The 18,247-nt window shown below is 31.4% G+C and overlaps 2 protein-coding genes across 3 annotated transcripts; one reads left to right on the top strand and one right to left on the bottom strand.

The window, feature by feature from the left end:
• The first annotated feature begins 1,668 nt into the window (after nt 1–1,668).
• LOC120414856 (KH homology domain-containing protein 4-like) lies at nt 1,669–3,049 on the top strand. The gene is made up of 2 exons (XM_039576178.2): nt 1,669–2,698; nt 2,765–3,049. The coding sequence occupies exons 1-2, from the start codon at nt 1,738–1,740 to the stop codon at nt 2,890–2,892; spliced, it is 1,089 nt and encodes a 362-aa protein (XP_039432112.1). The 5' UTR covers nt 1,669–1,737; the 3' UTR covers nt 2,893–3,049.
• An 8,717-nt stretch (nt 3,050–11,766) lies between these two features.
• Nucleotides 11,767–15,475, bottom strand: LOC120414812 (uncharacterized). 2 transcript variants are annotated; one of them, XM_039576133.2, is made up of 3 exons: nt 15,343–15,475; nt 12,401–12,632; nt 11,767–12,343 (listed from the first exon to the last, which is right to left on the bottom strand). In XM_039576133.2, the coding sequence occupies exons 1-3, from the start codon at nt 15,352–15,354 to the stop codon at nt 12,246–12,248; spliced, it is 342 nt and encodes a 113-aa protein (XP_039432067.1). In that variant the 5' UTR covers nt 15,355–15,475; the 3' UTR covers nt 11,767–12,245. The 2 variants fall into 2 exon arrangements, with proteins under 2 accessions (XP_039432067.1, XP_039432068.1); XM_039576134.2 differs by having other exon boundaries at nt 11,767–12,334.
• Between the last annotated feature and the right edge of the window lie 2,772 nt (nt 15,476–18,247).

The raw sequence follows: 18,247 nt of genomic DNA, 5'->3' as shown, positions 1-18,247 counted from the left end.
CAATACTCCAATTTGTTATTATTTTTTATTTGTCTAAATATGACCAGAACTATGGGCAAATTTTACCGATTTTGTCAAGGACATTATTTTTTGATCATGAAATGTGGTCTATGTACCAACGCTTTTATAAAAAGTGAATAATGCGAAAGTTGATTTTTTTAAATTAATAATATATCCTCAAAGGCAAGCAATAGTTTAACGGTGCACATTAATTAGAGCTTTTGCACCCAGATTTTTGTTACAGACATTTCAGTATCTTCAAAACTACGAGAACTATCGATACATTTTTTTTATCATCCCCTGAGCTACTATTTCCATAAAGATTTTTTTTTAATAAATAAAATTTGTTATACTCAATTTTTTTCAGGATTGGGTCCGTAAGTTCAACAATTTTGGAAAAAGAAGACAACAACTTCTTTGGTTGCTGTGTATCCTTAATAATAAAAAAAATGTGCATATCGCAATATTTTTTTAAAATATTGCTAGAGTTTTCAAACATTTTGGTTAATTGCTCACTTGGATATTTTGCCTGGTCTCTGCTATTTTTTTTTCAAGTGTTGAACAAAATTTGTAAGCCGTCAGCTAGTGTTTACTGATTTTACTCAGCATTTGAAAATATGTTATATTTAATAGGAACCAAACAATAATATTAAAGTTTAATAATAAAGAAACAATATCAAAATCAGCTATTTAAAATTGCAAAAACATATCTCACCAAAACCAAATTGAGTTATCGGGAACATTTTTTTCACTGTTATGGAATTTTGTTGTAGTAATTTTTGATAACAGAATGAGTTATTTTTCGAACAAATCTCTGTTTTTATTTTGTGTTATTCAACAGCTAATCTAAGTGTTTAAAAAACAAGTTCAGACCTTTTCACAATAACCGATCCTGAACTTTCCCAGTTTTTTGCACCTGCTCGGGTTTAGTGACTTGCCGCAATTGCAAAGTGTGTCAAGATAGCACGATCTCATTGGAACTACTATTTCATAAGAAGAATGACAATGTACGCAGATTTAACGGGTTTTGTTGAATATTTAAATCGATTGTAATCAAGCTATTGGAGATCTGTCAAAAAAGCAAAATAGCAAAATTGTCTTTTTTCTAAAAAGAACTAAAACAAAAAAATGTCGATACAGTACAGTCAAAGTTCAAAGCTCAGAGAATTATGTTAATTCTGTTTTTATCTTTGTCTCCGGAAGTGTCGCGTTCATGATAATGACAGGTATCGGATTAATTTGACCGATAAACTTTATCAGAGTCCACCTTGCTCGATATCACACCTCTGCACACACATTTTTTCGGCACAGGAGGAAAATTTTATGCTCCCCGGGCACGAACTGTTGTAGTGTATTAAGGGGGGTAGTGTAGGGTTACCGCCCGCTCGCTGCCACCAGTGAAAACCAAAGGCACTTATCGCGCCACGAACCATCCTTGGAATACTAAATAGTGATTCGTCGTCGTCGTCGGTCAATACTTTTCATTTCATTCGGGAGTCGTTGGGGATTTGATTTTTTAGGGCCAGGCGACACTACTCGAATTATACGCACACACACATTATGCTAAATCAATCGCAGTTACAAAACTTTGAACAATTTGAGGATGGTGTGTTATAAATATGACTTGATATCGGTCCCAACGGTTCATTGTTGGCGGCGGGTTCCGGTCGGTCGGACTTGTAGTGAGAAATTGGGGTAGTTCGCGAACGTTTGGTTTTGGGCAGATATTGAAGGACTATGAAGATCGCAAAGGGTTTAAGTGTGTGGGTGGTAGTGATTAGTTGTCTGATAGTGACCGCATCGGCAGCGGTGAAGAAGAAGCGTGGACTCTATCATGGACTTCAGGGGTATTCGATACCGTTGGGACTGGGAGCTCATCGGCCGTACCATGGGGTAGTTCCATACGCGAAACATCATCATGGATATTACAAAGGGTTTGGGGGAGTTCTACCCCCCGGATATGGACTGTTTCCGGGTAATGCAGCGGTGACTTCGTACCAGCAGAACTTCCCGAAGGTACCGGCGTACTACGCACCCAGCTATCTACCACCGGTTGGTGCCGGATTCCTGCGACCAAACTATGCGCCGATTGCTCCAGTAGCTCCAGCGGCTCCAGTGGCGCCAGTCGCTCCGGTAGCACCAGCATTCCCTCTCGGATTTGGTCAGTTCCCAGCGGCCCAAGCGCCAGCCTTCTTCCCGCTGGGCAACCCCCAACAAACGTCCTTCTTTGCGACGTACCCCCAGAAACCCATAATCCCTGTTGCCATTCCGGCCCCCGAAAAGCCCAAGGTCCCAGTGGTCTTCCAGAAGCCCATTTTCACGGCCTTCTCCAACCTTCTGCCCAACGGCGTGATCCCGACCGGAGTCTACAACCCGTCCGTTGCCGTTCAAAATGGTCCCGTTGCTCCGACCTTCGTCGGAATCCCGATCAACGGAGGACCTACGGCCGCAACCCCGACCACGATCTCCACCGTGGTGACCCAGCAACAGCAACCCTGGCGCCCGGTACTCGTGAACCATCACCCAACGCCCTCGCCACCCACCACAGTCTCGTTCAAGCCCTCGCTGAGCCTGTTGCCACCGTACAGCCCCGCCCAACAGGGTCAACAGCAGTTCTTCATCAGCAGCACACCGTCACCTCACACTATCCAGGACAGCCAGCACCAGCAACAGCAGACGCTGCTCGATCTTGAACAAGGTAAGTTTTTGAAAACATTGTTTCCGATTTAGCACGCACAAGCTAACGTTTCCGAATCTCCACCAGGTCAAGAGGACGGCAACGGGGCGTTCAACGGGCAGCCGTACGATGTGGCGTCGAACCACGGCCGGTACAGTGGGCCGTCCAGCTATGACGTGGACATCACCCACAACGGGTACCAGAAGAAGAAGTAAAGTAAACCTGCTTCAATTGCCATTCGAAATCGCTTAGAGCTTAGATGAAGTGAACTGTTGTCGTTACTTACGTGTGTAAACTGATAGTAGTGTAAATAAAGTAATTGTATATTTATTATGTGTAATAAAGCCGAACCCGACTTGCTCAAACGAAAGATTTCGATGCGTTTAGAGAACGAACCCGAAAGAAATTCCTCCTCTAAATAAGTGATGACTTTGACGCCGACTTCGGCTTTTGAAGATTCAGTGACTCCAACTCTGCTTTTCTTTTTTTTCAAAATCAAACATCAAAACGTGTTGTCTGGATACGTCAGTGACATACGAAAAGATATAGTGAAAGATGAAAGGGAAATACTATCGTCCACACCAAATACCTACTACTGTCGACAATGGGTTTGTGGGATGAAATTGGGTCATACGAAGGTACTCAAAAACAAGGCTCATACACTCGATATTTAAATTTCTTTAAAAAATTAAAAATTCTATAACACAAATTTCAAAATGAAAACTTTAAAAACTCTTTCTATCAAGTGCTTAGTACGTAAATGCTACATTTGTTTTAATGAGTGATCCTCCGCAAACTCACACGAAATCGGAAAAAGTTGCTCCGACCCCTCTTCGATTTGCGTGAAACTTTGTCCTTAATGGTAATTTTTGTTACTGATCACGAATCCGAGCTCCGTTTTTTGATATCTTGTGAAGGAGGGGCGGTACGACCCCTTCTATTTTTGAACATTCGAAAAAAACGTAATTTAATCGAAAAAAAAATACAAACATAGTTTAAAAAATTCTACCAATTTTTCGTTACTCAACTGTAAAGATTGTTGAGACTGTTGAGATTTCAAATAAAGTATCCACGTGGTCCAGAACCAAATTTTTCATTTTAAAATTTCTTGTTTTTTGTAACTTTTCAGGATTATTTTTTAGAGTGTAACAATGTTCTGCAAAGTTGTAGAGTAGCCAATTACAAAAACATGATGCTTGATGCATAAACATAAGGAGTTTGCATGTAACCATCACGAGATATCGCGATTTAACGAAAAAGAGTTTTATAAAAGTTAGTTAGTTTCTCTTTGTTTCGTCGTTCGTGTCTGTCGCGGGTGACCTTGAACGGCCATGATCAACGACGACCAACTATTTCATTTTTTTTGTAAAATCGCGATAACTCGTGATGGTTACATACAAACCCCTTATGTTTATACATAATTTTTTCGATATTGTCTGCTCTACAACTTTGTAGAACATTGTTATACTCTAAAAAATAACCCTGCATATTTATAAAAACACATTTTTAAATGAAAATTTTTGTTTTAAAAAGAAATTACCCTTCTTTTTCATTTTTTATATTTTTTTTTGTTTCATAGTTTTTTGGTGTCGAGTGGGCTAGTTTTTTATTTTATTGACTTTTTTAGAATACGATTTTAAGTATCGCAAGTTTCGTTTTTAATTGACATTATTTTCTTTATTTTCTTTCGAATAATTTGTAAAAACTAAATTTGAAAATATTCATATACAGTAGGGTGGCCAGAATACGGGACTTTTTTTCAAAACCCCGCTCGACAAGCTGAATATTGTTCCTTGAGCTATTTTAGGACTCTGAGCCAAATATGAGCAAATTCGGTTAACATTTATTTACCCATTGATACTCAAAGATTGAGTTTGTATGGAAAAATAAGAAAAAAGTATGTATGATTTTTATACTGTGTGGTAGGGCGTCCAATTTTCCCGGGTTTTGAATTTCCCGGGAAACGGGAAAAATATTTTTGGAATCCCGGGAATTCCCGGGATCCCGGGAAATTTTTGAATCAGTATTAAAATTTATGTTTCATTATATTTTTGTTATGTTTTCAAGCTTAAAATCATAGAATTAGCTTATAATATCAAATGGTGATCTGGTGAATCCTCACTTCAATCTAAACAAAGACGACAGTTTTAAAATAGCCTAAAAGAAATTATTATTTTTTGTCTTTGTGGTGTTTAGGATTTTATATCAACTACTATTTTTAATTCCAGTATGATTATTTTTTTTTTGATTTGCGAATCAAATTACATAATTCTTGAGTTTTTTTTTTTTTTTTTTTCTAAAGGTCCAATAAACTTTTGTCTTCCATATGTTTATAGGACCCATTCCAAAAAACTCTGGAATTCTTTTATATTTTTTTTTCTTTTATATATATTTTTATATGACATGACTAAAACAGCTTAAAAAATTTATTTCATACCTAAAAAACAAAAAAACGACAATAAATAAAATGATACCAGTCAATGTAAAATTTTAGATAAGTTTTGAATTCATTGTTTTATATAAAACATATTTTACAAATTATCTTCAAGTTACTACCGCCAACCGAGGGAAAATCAGAATTACAGTCTAAATAGGTACAGGAGATTTTAGAGCAATACATTTGGAAGTACAAATTGTTTTGTTCTGTTCCTGTTTCAACCGAAGTCATCCAAAACGTCATGCAATTATTTTTTGCTTTAATAGCTGTCTTTATTCGTTACATTTGTACTTATTTGCCCTAGATGCCGGTGTTTGATTATAAATAATTTGATTTGAGATTGTGTTTTTTTTTTAATTTAAAATCGAAAATATACGTAAATATATCCAGTCTTTAAAAAAAAATAAAATGAAAGAGAAAAAATTAAAGCACTAGGCATTTTGCGGACCTGTTAATTAAAATTATAATATTTTTTCCTAAAAAGCCAATTTAATGCTGAGATTTGCTGAACACAAATTTTAATTCATTTTATTGTTCTACTATTTTCACAACCAAATCTGAATTTCCAGACCAAAATATGATATTTTTTTCAATTTCGGGAATTCCCAGGACAAATTATAGAAAATCCCGGGATTCGAGAATTCCCGGTTTTGAAAAAATCCCGGGATTCGGGAATTCCCGGTTTTGAAAAAATCCCGGGATTTTTGTCCCGGGAATTCCCGGGATGGACGCACTAAATAGTGATAATTTAAACTTCAATCTAAACAAGGACAGCTGTTTGAAAATAGTTTAAAAGAAATTTAAAATGTTTTTTGTTCTTTGCTGTGCTTTTGATTTCAAATGAACCACCATTTTTAATGCAATGTGATTCAAAATCATTAAAATATAATGTTTCTTTGAAAATGTAAAAAAAAAACAAGAAAATAATGTTAGTCAATGTTTGGAATTTCATGTTTTATATGAAACATATTTTACGAATTCTCTCAAATTCACCGCCCAGTGGGGAAAATCGGGACTACAGTGTTAACAGGTACAGGAAATTTGTAGCAGGAACTTTGTAGCAATAAATTCGGTGTACATTTTTTTTGTTCTGGTACTTTTTTAACCGACATAAAAAAAAAACAAAAATACAAAACAAAACATTAGGCAAAAAATGGCTTAAACAGCTGTCTTATTTTTTTATATTTGTCCTGAATTGCATCAGATGCCGGTGATTGATAAAAAATAATTAAATATGATATTTTTCAAATTTAAAATTATAAACATACGTAAATATAGAAACCTGCCTTTCAAAAATATACAAAATTCAATAACAAAATATTTTAAGCGCTAGGCATTTTGCAGATGTGTAAAAAAAACACTTAGCAATTTTCCCTAATAATCCAAATTAATGGTGATATATGCCGAATACAAATTTTAATGCTTCCAAATTTTTATCGATTACCAAGTATTCAACTGTTTACTTATTTCCACAACCAAATCTGAATTTCCAGACCAAAGTTGGATTTTTTTTCAATTTCGGGAATTCCCGGGACAAAATATGAAAATTCCCGGGATTCGGGAATTCCCGGTTTTGGAATAATCCCGGGATTTTTGTCCCGGGAATTCCCGGGATGGACGCACTACTGTGTGGTCTGCACGGTACGCTATTTTCATCTTAATATTCCCAAAAGTGAGATTCTCATTGAAAATTTAATGGTCTACAATTTTTAATAACTTACCAAAGCTGTAAAGCTCGATCCTATAAAGTTATCAGCGATTTAAAAATATATTTTTTGTATGAAAAACATTGTTTTGCACCAACTTCAAGCGCGGGTATCAATGGGCTAATCTCAACCAATTTCGCTCAAAATTGGCACAGATGCTTAAAACAACCCAAAAAACAGTTTTATTCTTGTGGTGCAAGGGGTCATTTTTTCTGGGCACCCTAATCCCTCATATTCGGAACAGCTAACGGATCGTCAAATATTTAAAAATCACATTAAATTGACAATTTAACATAATAATTTACTTTAACCTTCAAGCTTTTCTAGTGATCTTTGGATTTCTGTATCGATCAACTGCAAATTTTAACGTTTTGTGTTTGTATTTGAAAATATTCAACATTGGCACACATTTACTTTTTTGAAGATAGAAACAGGTTTTTTCCCTTTTAAAAATAGTCAAAAACATGCTTGATTGAAAGTATTTATTTTTTATACACTCATTTCAAATCAATTACGTAGACGGAACTTGTTTCATATTTGTATCGACCATTTTTGACTGCTAATATCGATGACAAGGGACACGAACCACTAGTCAAAACAACAAACGTTCGGCTCCCACAAAAAAACAAAACCAACAATAAATAATTTCGATTATTTCATAATTGTACGTGCCGGTAGAAAACGTTTCAAATTCGGTAGCAATAGTTCCTGTCGTCATGGGGTGACATAACAAGTTTATGGCAAGGTACTCAGAAAGTGATAAAAATCGTTTTAATGAGAAACGAAAACATTGTTGGCATATTAATAATTTCAATATTGAAGATGTGTGACAGAATGTACGCTGGCAAACATAACGGTCGTTGATTGGATGGCTTCGATTGCATGGGAAAACTTTCATCGCACAAGCTGCCAAGACCACGGCTTGGTTGGTCGTTGAAAGTTATGAGCGTTACGCAGATGTTGAAGGTTCAAGTTGTATGCAACTTAAAAAAAAGTGGTTGCTGATGTTTTGGGCGCTTTTTTAAACATTTGAATGTTGGCGCCATATATTGTTTCAATTACTGTTATTTGTCATTTTGAAATATTAAAATTGTAATTTTGATTATTTAGAAAACAATATATTCTTGTGTAATGATAGGAGGTTGTAGAATAAGTTAAATACTACCAAAAAAAAAGATAAACTAAACAAGATAAATGCAAATTAAAATACTAAAAATAAACAAGAAAAACGTAAAACAAGAGAAGTAAAGTTTTTCGTAGAACACAAGTTGCTCAAAATGACCTCCAGAACATGGGAAAAAAACAATGTACGAAAAAAAATTGGGCAACAGAGGGTTGATTGGAACAATAAATCTCCAACAAGTTTCATACATCGACATTTGACTACTCCTTGATCACCAAGCTGTGGTGGCCGAGTCAGTTAAGTCATTAGTTTAGTCTGTCGTAAGTTTCTGTTTCGATTCTCGTACTCGACACTTTTAGTTTTTTGTTTTGACGGATGAACTTTTTTTTTGGAAATGAACCTCGAATGAATAATTCTCTCGCCCATCTCGAGCTGTGCTCTCTGTGTCCGTAAATGGTACCACTATTCTCTCGACTCGAGGCCATTATTCTCTCGTACAATTACATTTCACGAAATAAAGAAATCTACAATTTTGTGCGTAAACTTGTTGAGAAATCCAAATTTGTGAGACGGCAGCGTACCGAAATTTCCAATTTCGATTATCCAAACTGCCGTTCTACGCATAATTGTCCCATGTTCAAAAAAGTGCAACTGAGATAAACGCGATTGAAATTTTTCGACTGATTTCTGTGTTTCTACGCATAATTGTCCCGGGGGTCCCTATTCGCCCTATGTGTCCCTAATCGGCCCAGTTAGCAGTTTATCACCCTCATTTGTAATTCTCTTGCTAAACAACTGGTAAACATGACATAATTCTTCATGAAACTATTGATTTCGTGATAGAAAATTATTGGTGGGACAATTATGCGTAGAAATGCAACGATGGGACAAACAGACTTGGTGTTGTTTTTGAAGAGTTTCCGAACAAAGTACCAAATTTTATGTGTTTTTCTGTAAGTTTACGTCAAACTAAATTCAAAAATTACAAAAAGTCAAAATCGTCCAAAAATGACATGGGACAATTATGCGTAGAACGGCAGCAAAGCCCTTGTAAAAAAGTTAGTTTTTAGTTTTTAGTTTTTAGTTTTTAGTTTTTAGTTTTTAGTTTTTAGTTTTTAGTTTTTAGTTTTTAGTTTTTAGTTTTTAGTTTTTAGTTTTTAGTTTTTAGTTTTTAGTTTTTAGTTTTTAGTTTTTAGTTTTTAGTTTTTAGTTTTTAGTTTTTAGTTTTTAGTTTTTAGTTTTTAGTTTTTAGTTTTAGTTTTTAGTTTTTAGTTTTTAGTTTTTAGTTTTTAGTTTTTAGTTTTTAGTTTTTAGTTTTTAGTTTTTAGTTTTTAGTTTTTAGTTTTTAGTTTTTAGTTTTTAGTTTTAGTTTTTAGTTTTTAGTTTTTAGTTTTTAGTTTTTAGTTTTTAGTTTTTAGTTTTTAGTTTTTAGTTTTTAGTTTTTAGTTTTTAGTTTTTTTAGTTTTTAGTTTTTAGTTTTTAGTTTTAGTTTTTAGTTTTTAGTTTTTAGTTTTTAGTTTTTAGTTTTTAGTTTTTAGTTTTTAGTTTTTAGTTTTTAGTTTTTAGTTTTTAGTTTTTAGTTTTTAGTTTTTAGTTTTTAGTTTTTAGTTTTTAGTTTTTAGTTTTTAGTTTTTAGTTTTTAGTTTTTAGTTTTTAGTTTTTAGTTTTTAGTTTTTAGTTTTTAGTTTTTAGTTTTTAGTTTTTAGTTTTTAGTTTTTAGTTTTTAGTTTTTAGTTTTTAGTTTTTAGTTTTTAGTTTTTAGTTTTTTAGTTTTTAGTTTTTAGTTTTTAGTTTTTAGTTTTTAGTTTTTAGTTTTTAGTTTTTAGTTTTTAGTTTTTAGTTTTTAGTTTTTAGTTTTTAGTTTTTAGTTTTTAGTTTTTAGTTTTTAGTTTTTAGTTTTTAGTTTTTTAATTTTTAGTATTTAGTTTTTAGTTTTTAGTTTTTAGTTTTTTAGTTTTTAGTTTTTAGTTTTTAGTTTTTAGTTTTTAGTTTTTAGTTTTTAGTTTTTAGTTTTTAGTTTTTAGTTTTTAGTTTTTAGTTTTTAGTTTTTAGTTTTTAGTTTTTAGTTTTTAGTTTTTAGTTTTTAGTTTTTAGTTTTTAGTTTTTAGTTTTTAGTTTTTAGTTTTTAGTTTTTAGTTTTTAGTTTTTAGTTTTTAGTTTTTAGTTTTTAGTTTTTAGTTTTTAGTTTTTAGTTTTTAGTTTTTAGTTTTTAGTTTTTAGTTTTTAGTTTTTAGTTTTTAGTTTTTAGTTTTTAGTTTTTAGTTTTTAGTTTTTAGTTTTTAGTTTTTAGTTTTTAGTTTTTAGTTTTTAGTTTTTAGTTTTTAGTTTTTAGTTTTTAGTTTTTAGTTTTTAGTTTTTAGTTTTTAGTTTTTAGTTTTTAGTTTTTAGTTTTTAGTTTTTAGTTTTTAGTTTTTAGTTTTTAGTTTTTAGTTTTTAGTTTTTAGTTTTTAGTTTTTAGTTTTTAGTTTTAGTTTTTAGTTTTTAGTTTTTAGTTTTTAGTTTTTAGTTTTTAGTTTTTAGTTTTTAGTTTTTAGTTTTTAGTTTTTAGTTTTTAGTTTTTAGTTTTTAGTTTTTAGTTTTTAGTTTTTAGTTTTTAGTTTTTAGTTTTTAGTTTTTAGTTTTTAGTTTTTAGTTTTTAGTTTTTAGTTTTTAGTTTTTAGTTTTTAGTTTTTAGTTTTTAGTTTTTAGTTTTTAGTTTTTAGTTTTTAGTTTTTAGTTTTTAGTTTTTAGTTTTTAGTTTTTAGTTTTTAGTTTTTAGTTTTTAGTTTTTAGTTTTTAGTTTTTAGTTTTTAGTTTTTAGTTTTTAGTTTTTAGTTTTTAGTTTTTAGTTTTTAGTTTTTAGTTTTTAGTTTTTAGTTTTTAGTTTTTAGTTTTTAGTTTTTAGTTTTTAGTTTTTAGTTTTTAGTTTTTAGTTTTTAGTTTTTAGTTTTTAGTTTTTAGTTTTTAGTTTTTAGTTTTTTAGTTTTTAGTTTTTAGTTTTTAGTTTTTAGTTTTTAGTTTTTAGTTTTTAGTTTTTAGTTTTTAGTTTTTAGTTTTTAGTTTTTAGTTTTTAGTTTTTAGTTTTTAGTTTTAGTTTTAGTTTTTAGTTTTTAGTTTTTAGTTTTTAGTTTTTAGTTTTTAGTTTTTAGTTTTTAGTTTTTAGTTTTTAGTTTTTAGTTTTTAGTTTTTAGTTTTTAGTTTTTAGTTTTTAGTTTTTAGTTTTTAGTTTTTAGTTTTTAGTTTTTAGTTTTTAGTTTTTAGTTTTTAGTTTTTAGTTTTTAGTTTTTAGTTTTTAGTTTTTAGTTTTTAGTTTTTAGTTTTTAGTTTTTAGTTTTTAGTTTTTAGTTTTTAGTTTTTAGTTTTTAGTTTTTAGTTTTTAGTTTTTAGTTTTTAGTTTTTAGTTTTTAGTTTTTAGTTTTTAGTTTTTAGTTTTTAGTTTTTAGTTTTTAGTTTTTAGTTTTTAGTTTTTAGTTTTTAGTTTTTAGTTTTAGTTTTAGTTTTTAGTTTTTAGTTTTTAGTTTTTAGTTTTTAGTTTTTAGTTTTTAGTTTTTAGTTTTTAGTTTTTAGTTTTTAGTTTTTAGTTTTTAGTTTTTAGTTTTTAGTTTTTAGTTTTAGTTTTTAGTTTTTAGTTTTTAGTTTTTAGTTTTTAGTTTTTAGTTTTTAGTTTTTAGTTTTTAGTTTTTAGTTTTTAGTTTTTAGTTTTTAGTTTTTAGTTTTTAGTTTTTAGTTTTTAGTTTTTAGTTTTTAGTTTTTAGTTTTTAGTTTTTAGTTTTTAGTTTTTAGTTTTAGTTGCTTGAAATGGGAAATGTGAGATTCATAAATGTCAAAGTAAAAAAAATCTTGATTTGTTTTCCTCAATAAAATTTTATTGTACTGTACAAAATCTATAGACTAAGGGGAGTAAAGGAGTAATAGTTAAAAAAACGTATGAAGGAGTAAAACGTCGCAAATTATTTACACACAGCAATTTGGAGACACTACAAATTAAACAATGACAGTGTACCGTTTCTGATGAGTATACAAAGTAGTAAACACAAAACAATATGTAAATAGTGGTAGTAGTTTCGTACAGTGAAAATAATATAAATCCTCTTTTCTCTTGCACAAATCGTTTGTGTGTTTGCGCTTTTTGTTTTGCGAGATGCACCGACCAGGTTGGAAAGTCTTCATCTCGTCGCTTTTGGTTGGTACAAATTGGGGGGTTTTGGGTCGTTGGTGGGTAAAAAAAACAGGAACAGCCTTTTTTGTAGTTCGGGACTTGTCCGCAGTGGCGCTGCCGACTCGTGCCCTCACTCGATATCACACGCTCGCTGTGCTCGCCGTTTAGTGCAGTCCGTGGTATCCGAGTCCGGCGTATCCGGGGTATCCGTGGCCGAGGGCACCACCGTAGTATCCGGCGCCGCCGAGGTATCCTGCAGAGGCTTGAACGGTGCGTTAGTACAATCTGACTAGAGATGGGTTCTATTTAGTACAACTACCTGGATATCCGCCGTAGTATCCACCGTGGTATCCGCCCAGACCGCCGAGACCGCCGTAGTATCCTGCTCCGTGGCTCAGGGCACCACCGTAGTATCCGCCGTGGCTGAGGCCTCCGTAGCCGAGACCGCTGTAGCCGTAGCCCAGTCCACTGTAGATTCCGCGCTTCTCGGTGGTCTTGACGTCATCGGCACCGTTGACGGCAGCGACGGCGAGGATCAGGCACAGAGCAATCTGGAATGTTCGGCAAACGGAAAACAACATTTTAGTTTAAAGCAGTAAAAATAATACAATTTTTAGAAAATGCCTTCAGAAAAAAAATTACACAAAAAGTTAAATGAAAGGTTTGAAAATCAAGCAGAATTTATCTTTCTGATAAATGTTCATAAGTTCCTACAATTCTTCAAATCTTTCGTAACTGATTAAACTAGTGAATTATATGAGACTCATGTTCCATTTGAATCCCACAAATCTTCAATGAAAAAAATGCCTTAAATTATCCTATGTTAGGTTTTTCAATTTCGAGTTCGTGATTTAAGTTCAAGTTTATTTATTTAAGAAAGGTTTTAGGGAAAACATTTTGAAAAAATAGAAATTATTTGAATGTTTTGCTTCGAATTAAGCCATGCTAATTTATTTTATACTTTACATTTTCTTAAAGTTGATCAAAGAATGAGACGATTTGTATAACCTTTAAATATAAGACTGTAAATGGAATCAGTGAAATACAAACACTTCTGAATCTTTTTCATTTTGTATCACATTTTTCTTGAAATATCGCTGACTTGAATTTTATAGTTCATAGATTGAGAATTGCAAAGTTATCCAAAAATACTGACTTAAAAACAATAAAAGTGGAAAAATTATATGGTCAAGCTTTAAACAGTAAGAGCCATTACTAAAGAAACAATAACTTTTTCGATACAAGCGTTGAAAAGTTGAACTGGATGTTGAAATGTACTTTTCAGTACCGTAAAACGGGGAGACTTTGAAAGGTTTGAGATTTTTCCGCAAAATGAAGAGTACAAATCAAATACGTACGGAGTGGTATTGAATCATACTGACCGTGGTAGAGAAGGATTCAAAGTACCTTAAGGAGAACTTTTCATAAAGTTTCGAAAATTTAAAAAAGTTAGTTAACTATAATTAAGAAAATGTTGATGAATTGCATTATTTAAATCTTCTCAAAGTGTTATGTTTTGAATTGTCATGAATCGGATACCGGAATGCATTTTCGTATTCTTTGGACAGTTTTCCACTAGGAGAAGGTAAAATAAGTTTGTAAATAATCAATATTATGTGTTTTTGAAACATTAATCAAAATAAATCTCTTGTTTCATAGTTATTTTCAGTAGAAAAAATTTGATATAAAATGTAAAAACTTATGATTTTTGCTTCTAATTCAGTTTTAAATGCAATATTAATCATTAATTCTAAAAACAAAACTAGTTTTAACGAATTTCAGGCAATTTCTGACTTTTAAACAATTTTACCTAAAATTCATATGTATTTTGTTAAAAAGCTTATAAACTTATTTAACTAAGTATAAACATTGATTTTTCCCTTGAAAACTATATTTGCAACCTTAGTAATGATACATTTGACGTAAAAATAAAATTTGAACACCTTAAATCTGATAATAATAAGAAAAACTATGACTATCAAAGTCACCCCGGAATTCAAACTAAGAATTTATAACGTAACTATTTTTAAAAACACTATTGAAAAAACTTTTTTCAAAAATGGTGAGTGGACCTTGTGTGGGCTACCCCAGTACATGTTTTAAAAATAATAATCTTAAGACAAACCTTACCAGTTGGAAAATATTCCAAAAATAAATTGAAATCCTATCAAAGTCACCCCGGTCTACGGTACTGCTTTCTTGGCGATGAATGTTTTGTCATGCGAGAATGACAGGAAAAGTAAGTAGTTTTACAACGGAATCGCAAAAAAATGGATTATATTTTGAAACGTTAATATTTTAGGGGAGTTTATGCAGAAAAAAAATTTAAACGTCAGGTCGCAATTTTGTAAATGTTTGTTTAAAGAATATTTTGTTCATATTTTTATAGTAAACGTTGCAATGCCAAAAAATATACATTAATTACCTCTTTGAAAAGTCATTTGATCACATTTGAGGAAAATCACAAAATAATTCTTTAAGATACAGGAAAAACCACATTGATATTTTTTAGAACAATTAAACGACCTTATGTTGTACCACAATTGTTTATTTAATAATGAAATAATGTATTAATAAACTACAACAACAAAAAATCACTGATATCAAATTTGGATATTTCACTAAAATTATGAGACCAAAAAGTATCATAAGCATATATTTTGATGACATACCGTCAACTGCGGATAATCGGAAAAGCAGAAAGATCCAAATAAAAAAAACTATCAGAAACTTCTAAAATTTGTTGCAATATTGATAAAGTTTTGTGCTTTTCAAAAATAACAGCAAATTGCACAAGGCGCAAAAAAATTATTTGAAAAATTTTTTTTTGCTAATAATTTCATCCAATCTGAAATTTTCAATTCATTTCTTTAATCTTTTCAGAACAAACAAAACTTAAAGTATTTTTTAAATTATTATTCCATATAAAAAAAACAACTAATACTCATGTAACAAACACTTAAGCACAGTTAAGATACTACCAAAACAACTTAATAGAATTAAGTTCTGAAACACACAGACTTAAAAATTTCTTTTTTGTAATACTCTAAATTTCATGTAAAAAATCAAAATTTTCCAAGATTTATTCTCTAAATTCACGTTGCACAAATTATTTGCTGCCTAATTCTAGGCAGCATTAGCACTACAATTTTCCACAGTTTCACTTTTTTTCCTGAAGAATCCTCGTTGATGTTACTTGTTGTAAAATTGTATTCACTATCAAACTGTTAAGTTCAACTAAAAAAAAAACTCTTCACTTACGAAGGACTTCATTTTGAGTTGGTTTTGGGTGGTTTGGTTTTCTTGGAAGAAAATAAAGAACTTGAGAACACTTCTGTACTGAAGGGTTGCAAACGCTGATTTGATACCGTTGCTGGAAAATGCCCTTACTTTTATACGAAAACTCACCGGTCCCTGCCGGTAAGCTAAGCCTCTACGTTTGTTCTAGCGCGAGATTTTCCATCCCCCTCACGCCAAACTGCTCGAATCGCTCGCTCGGTCGGTTAGTGTCACTAGGTACGAGCTACTACTAAGCCGGCAACTTAGACGACGACGGAGCGAGAAGCGCGCAAAAAACCACGCGAAAACTGCACTCCATCGTACTGAAGGGGATGGAGGAGGGGTAGGGGAGATTCGTAGGGCTTGTACTAAGTTAGTCTCTAGACATGAAATGAAGAAGAAGGAGGAAGGGTGGCACGAAGGAAGAAGAAATTATCGCGTTGCTAGAGTCTCGGCGCTGTCTGCTCTGAGAACCCCGGCTCAAGTCAACTTAAGAGGGAGAGGGGGAAAAGAGGGTCTTCAGGGGGTTCAGACTGCTACCCCCAAAGATATCAACTAACCGTTCAAATGTTTTCAGAGGGCTTCTTAGTCATCTTGATTCTAATGGCTAGGGTGGTGGTTTCGATTGCGGTAGAGTGCAATTATGACGATTATAACTGAATTAACTTTTTTTGTTTCTACTTATTGGTCGTATGGCCCTCGGGTTCGTTAGCTGATTGTTATAATTATCGAAATGTAATGCCACATTTTGAATTATTGTTTTTCGGGTGTTCATTTGCTTTCGCGATACTCGCGTTGCAACGAACTGTTTAGTGTAAAATCACTTGTGTAATTGATATTGTTTCCTTTGTGATACAAGTGAAGTGTTTTTGTAAATAATTAGTCGATGTAAAAAGTGACACTTTAACAGAAACAGTAATAATTATCAAATGAGGCTTATCCTACATCTCAATAGACTTTTACGGCAGTCGTTATGACATAATTATCAGTAATTCTAATTAGCAAGGCACTGTCACATGCTAATAAACGTTGTCATGCTCACAATGCTATCAGTTTAATTTGCTTTAAAAAATAAATAGAAAGCTGAAATGAAGATGCATTACAAAAAACCTTTAATTAGTTGTTTGATCAAAAATAATAGTTCGATTAAATTCAACAAATCTGGGTTATATTAAATTTTATTTATAAAAAGATTCTCACTCTACTGCCCGGTTTCATTTCCAGGCAATGTTGGGTTTTAAATTAATTTATTCATTTTCCATTTTGAAATTAAAATAGGTAAATGCAGAGCCGTACCTTGGGTCCACGGCGCCCTTGGCGAATCATCAATTTGGCGCCCCTTCCAAATTTACAAGCATTTTGTTAAATTGATATAAATTTTCAATGATTGCTTCAATATGAGTTTTGATTTTATAACTGCAATTGGAGACCTTAATATGGTTAAATTCAGAAACACAGTTATTTTATGTTTTATGTTTCAAATAATATGAGATAGGCTGAATTAAAAAAAATTATTATAGGAGGTAAGTTGGCTGAATATTTTCTCGGATATCATAAAATTGATAATGGCTTTTGGTTTATTAAAATTTACTTTTCAGATAAATGCACAGAATTAAATGCTCAATCATGATTTTAGCTAATTTTATATTTTTATATATTAAAAATATAAAATTGAAATATTTGAAATATATATAAATGAAATTGCAGGCCACGGTTTCAACATTTGAATGAAAAAAATGTTTTAAAATGCATTATACACCTGTCCAGTTGTTTTGCAATTATGAGTTTCGAAAATGTCTAAGTATTGACGTTTTTTTTTATGTTAGAAAAATAAGTTTAAAAAAAATTAAAATAAGATATTTTTATTCATTTTTAGTGATTTGCCCATACGATATTTGAGAATATATTTCATAATTATTTTTTTTTAAATTATGTTTTGCATTGATTTTTTTTTCGGTATTTATTTGTTTATTTTCCATTCGTAAAATTAAATTTTAGCTAAAACAGAAAAAGTGATGTGCTCTGAAAAACATTATTTTCTTGAACAAATAATGTTGGTCTTATTGGTGAAAATTTACAGCAGTTTTCCAATGTCAAAACGAGCTGAAAATATTTCGAAGGCTATTTTTTTTAACTCGAGAATGTAAAAATTTGAAAAGAAAGGTATATGTTTTAATGTTAAAATAATTCCTATTTCAAAGTAGCTCAAAATATGACCATAATTTTTCAACAATTTGGCTGGATGTGATTAACAACCAAACGTGAAAATAACATATAGTTGGAAGGTATGACTTAAACTTCATTTTTCAACGGTCCAAACCTTAACGTGTATTTATTTTGAGAAGCTCTTCTAGAACTCTTTTAACTTTATGCCACTTGAGCGCCCGTTCTTTAATGAAAAAATAAATTTAGCATTAAGTATGAATTTTCAAAAACACTTCAGTAGAAATATTCATACAATTGCGCTCCTAAATATTTTTTTTTATTTTAAACCAAATTATCTAGTTATTTGTAATTCTATTTTATAATTCGGTGCCCTTTCTGTTTCAAATGTTGAAGATGTTATAGCTGACATGAAAATTTTGTACAATCATCGATTTCGGTGCCCTCCAAGGGCTAGCACCCTTGGCGGCCGCCAACCACGCCAACCCGTACCTGGGGCGCTGGGTCAATGCAAATATTTTTTTAATGTTTAATCGTATTCGATGGCAAACACAAAAAATCAAAATTATTTGAATTCAACCTTTAGAAGTTACCTTTAAAAAAATCTGATAGATCAGAAAATTTCAGTAATTAACCATAGAATTTCTAAAACAAATGTATGGGAAACTGAACGGTCTTTGCGAAAAAAAAATGTTTAAATATAATCATGACTTATCCTAAATAT

The sequence above is a fragment of the Culex pipiens genome, chromosome 3 (genome assembly GCF_016801865.2).
Source record: "Culex pipiens pallens isolate TS chromosome 3, TS_CPP_V2, whole genome shotgun sequence".
NCBI classification, from domain to species: Eukaryota; Metazoa; Arthropoda; class Insecta; order Diptera; family Culicidae; genus Culex; species Culex pipiens.
This window is presented reverse-complemented; position numbering and strand designations above follow the sequence as displayed.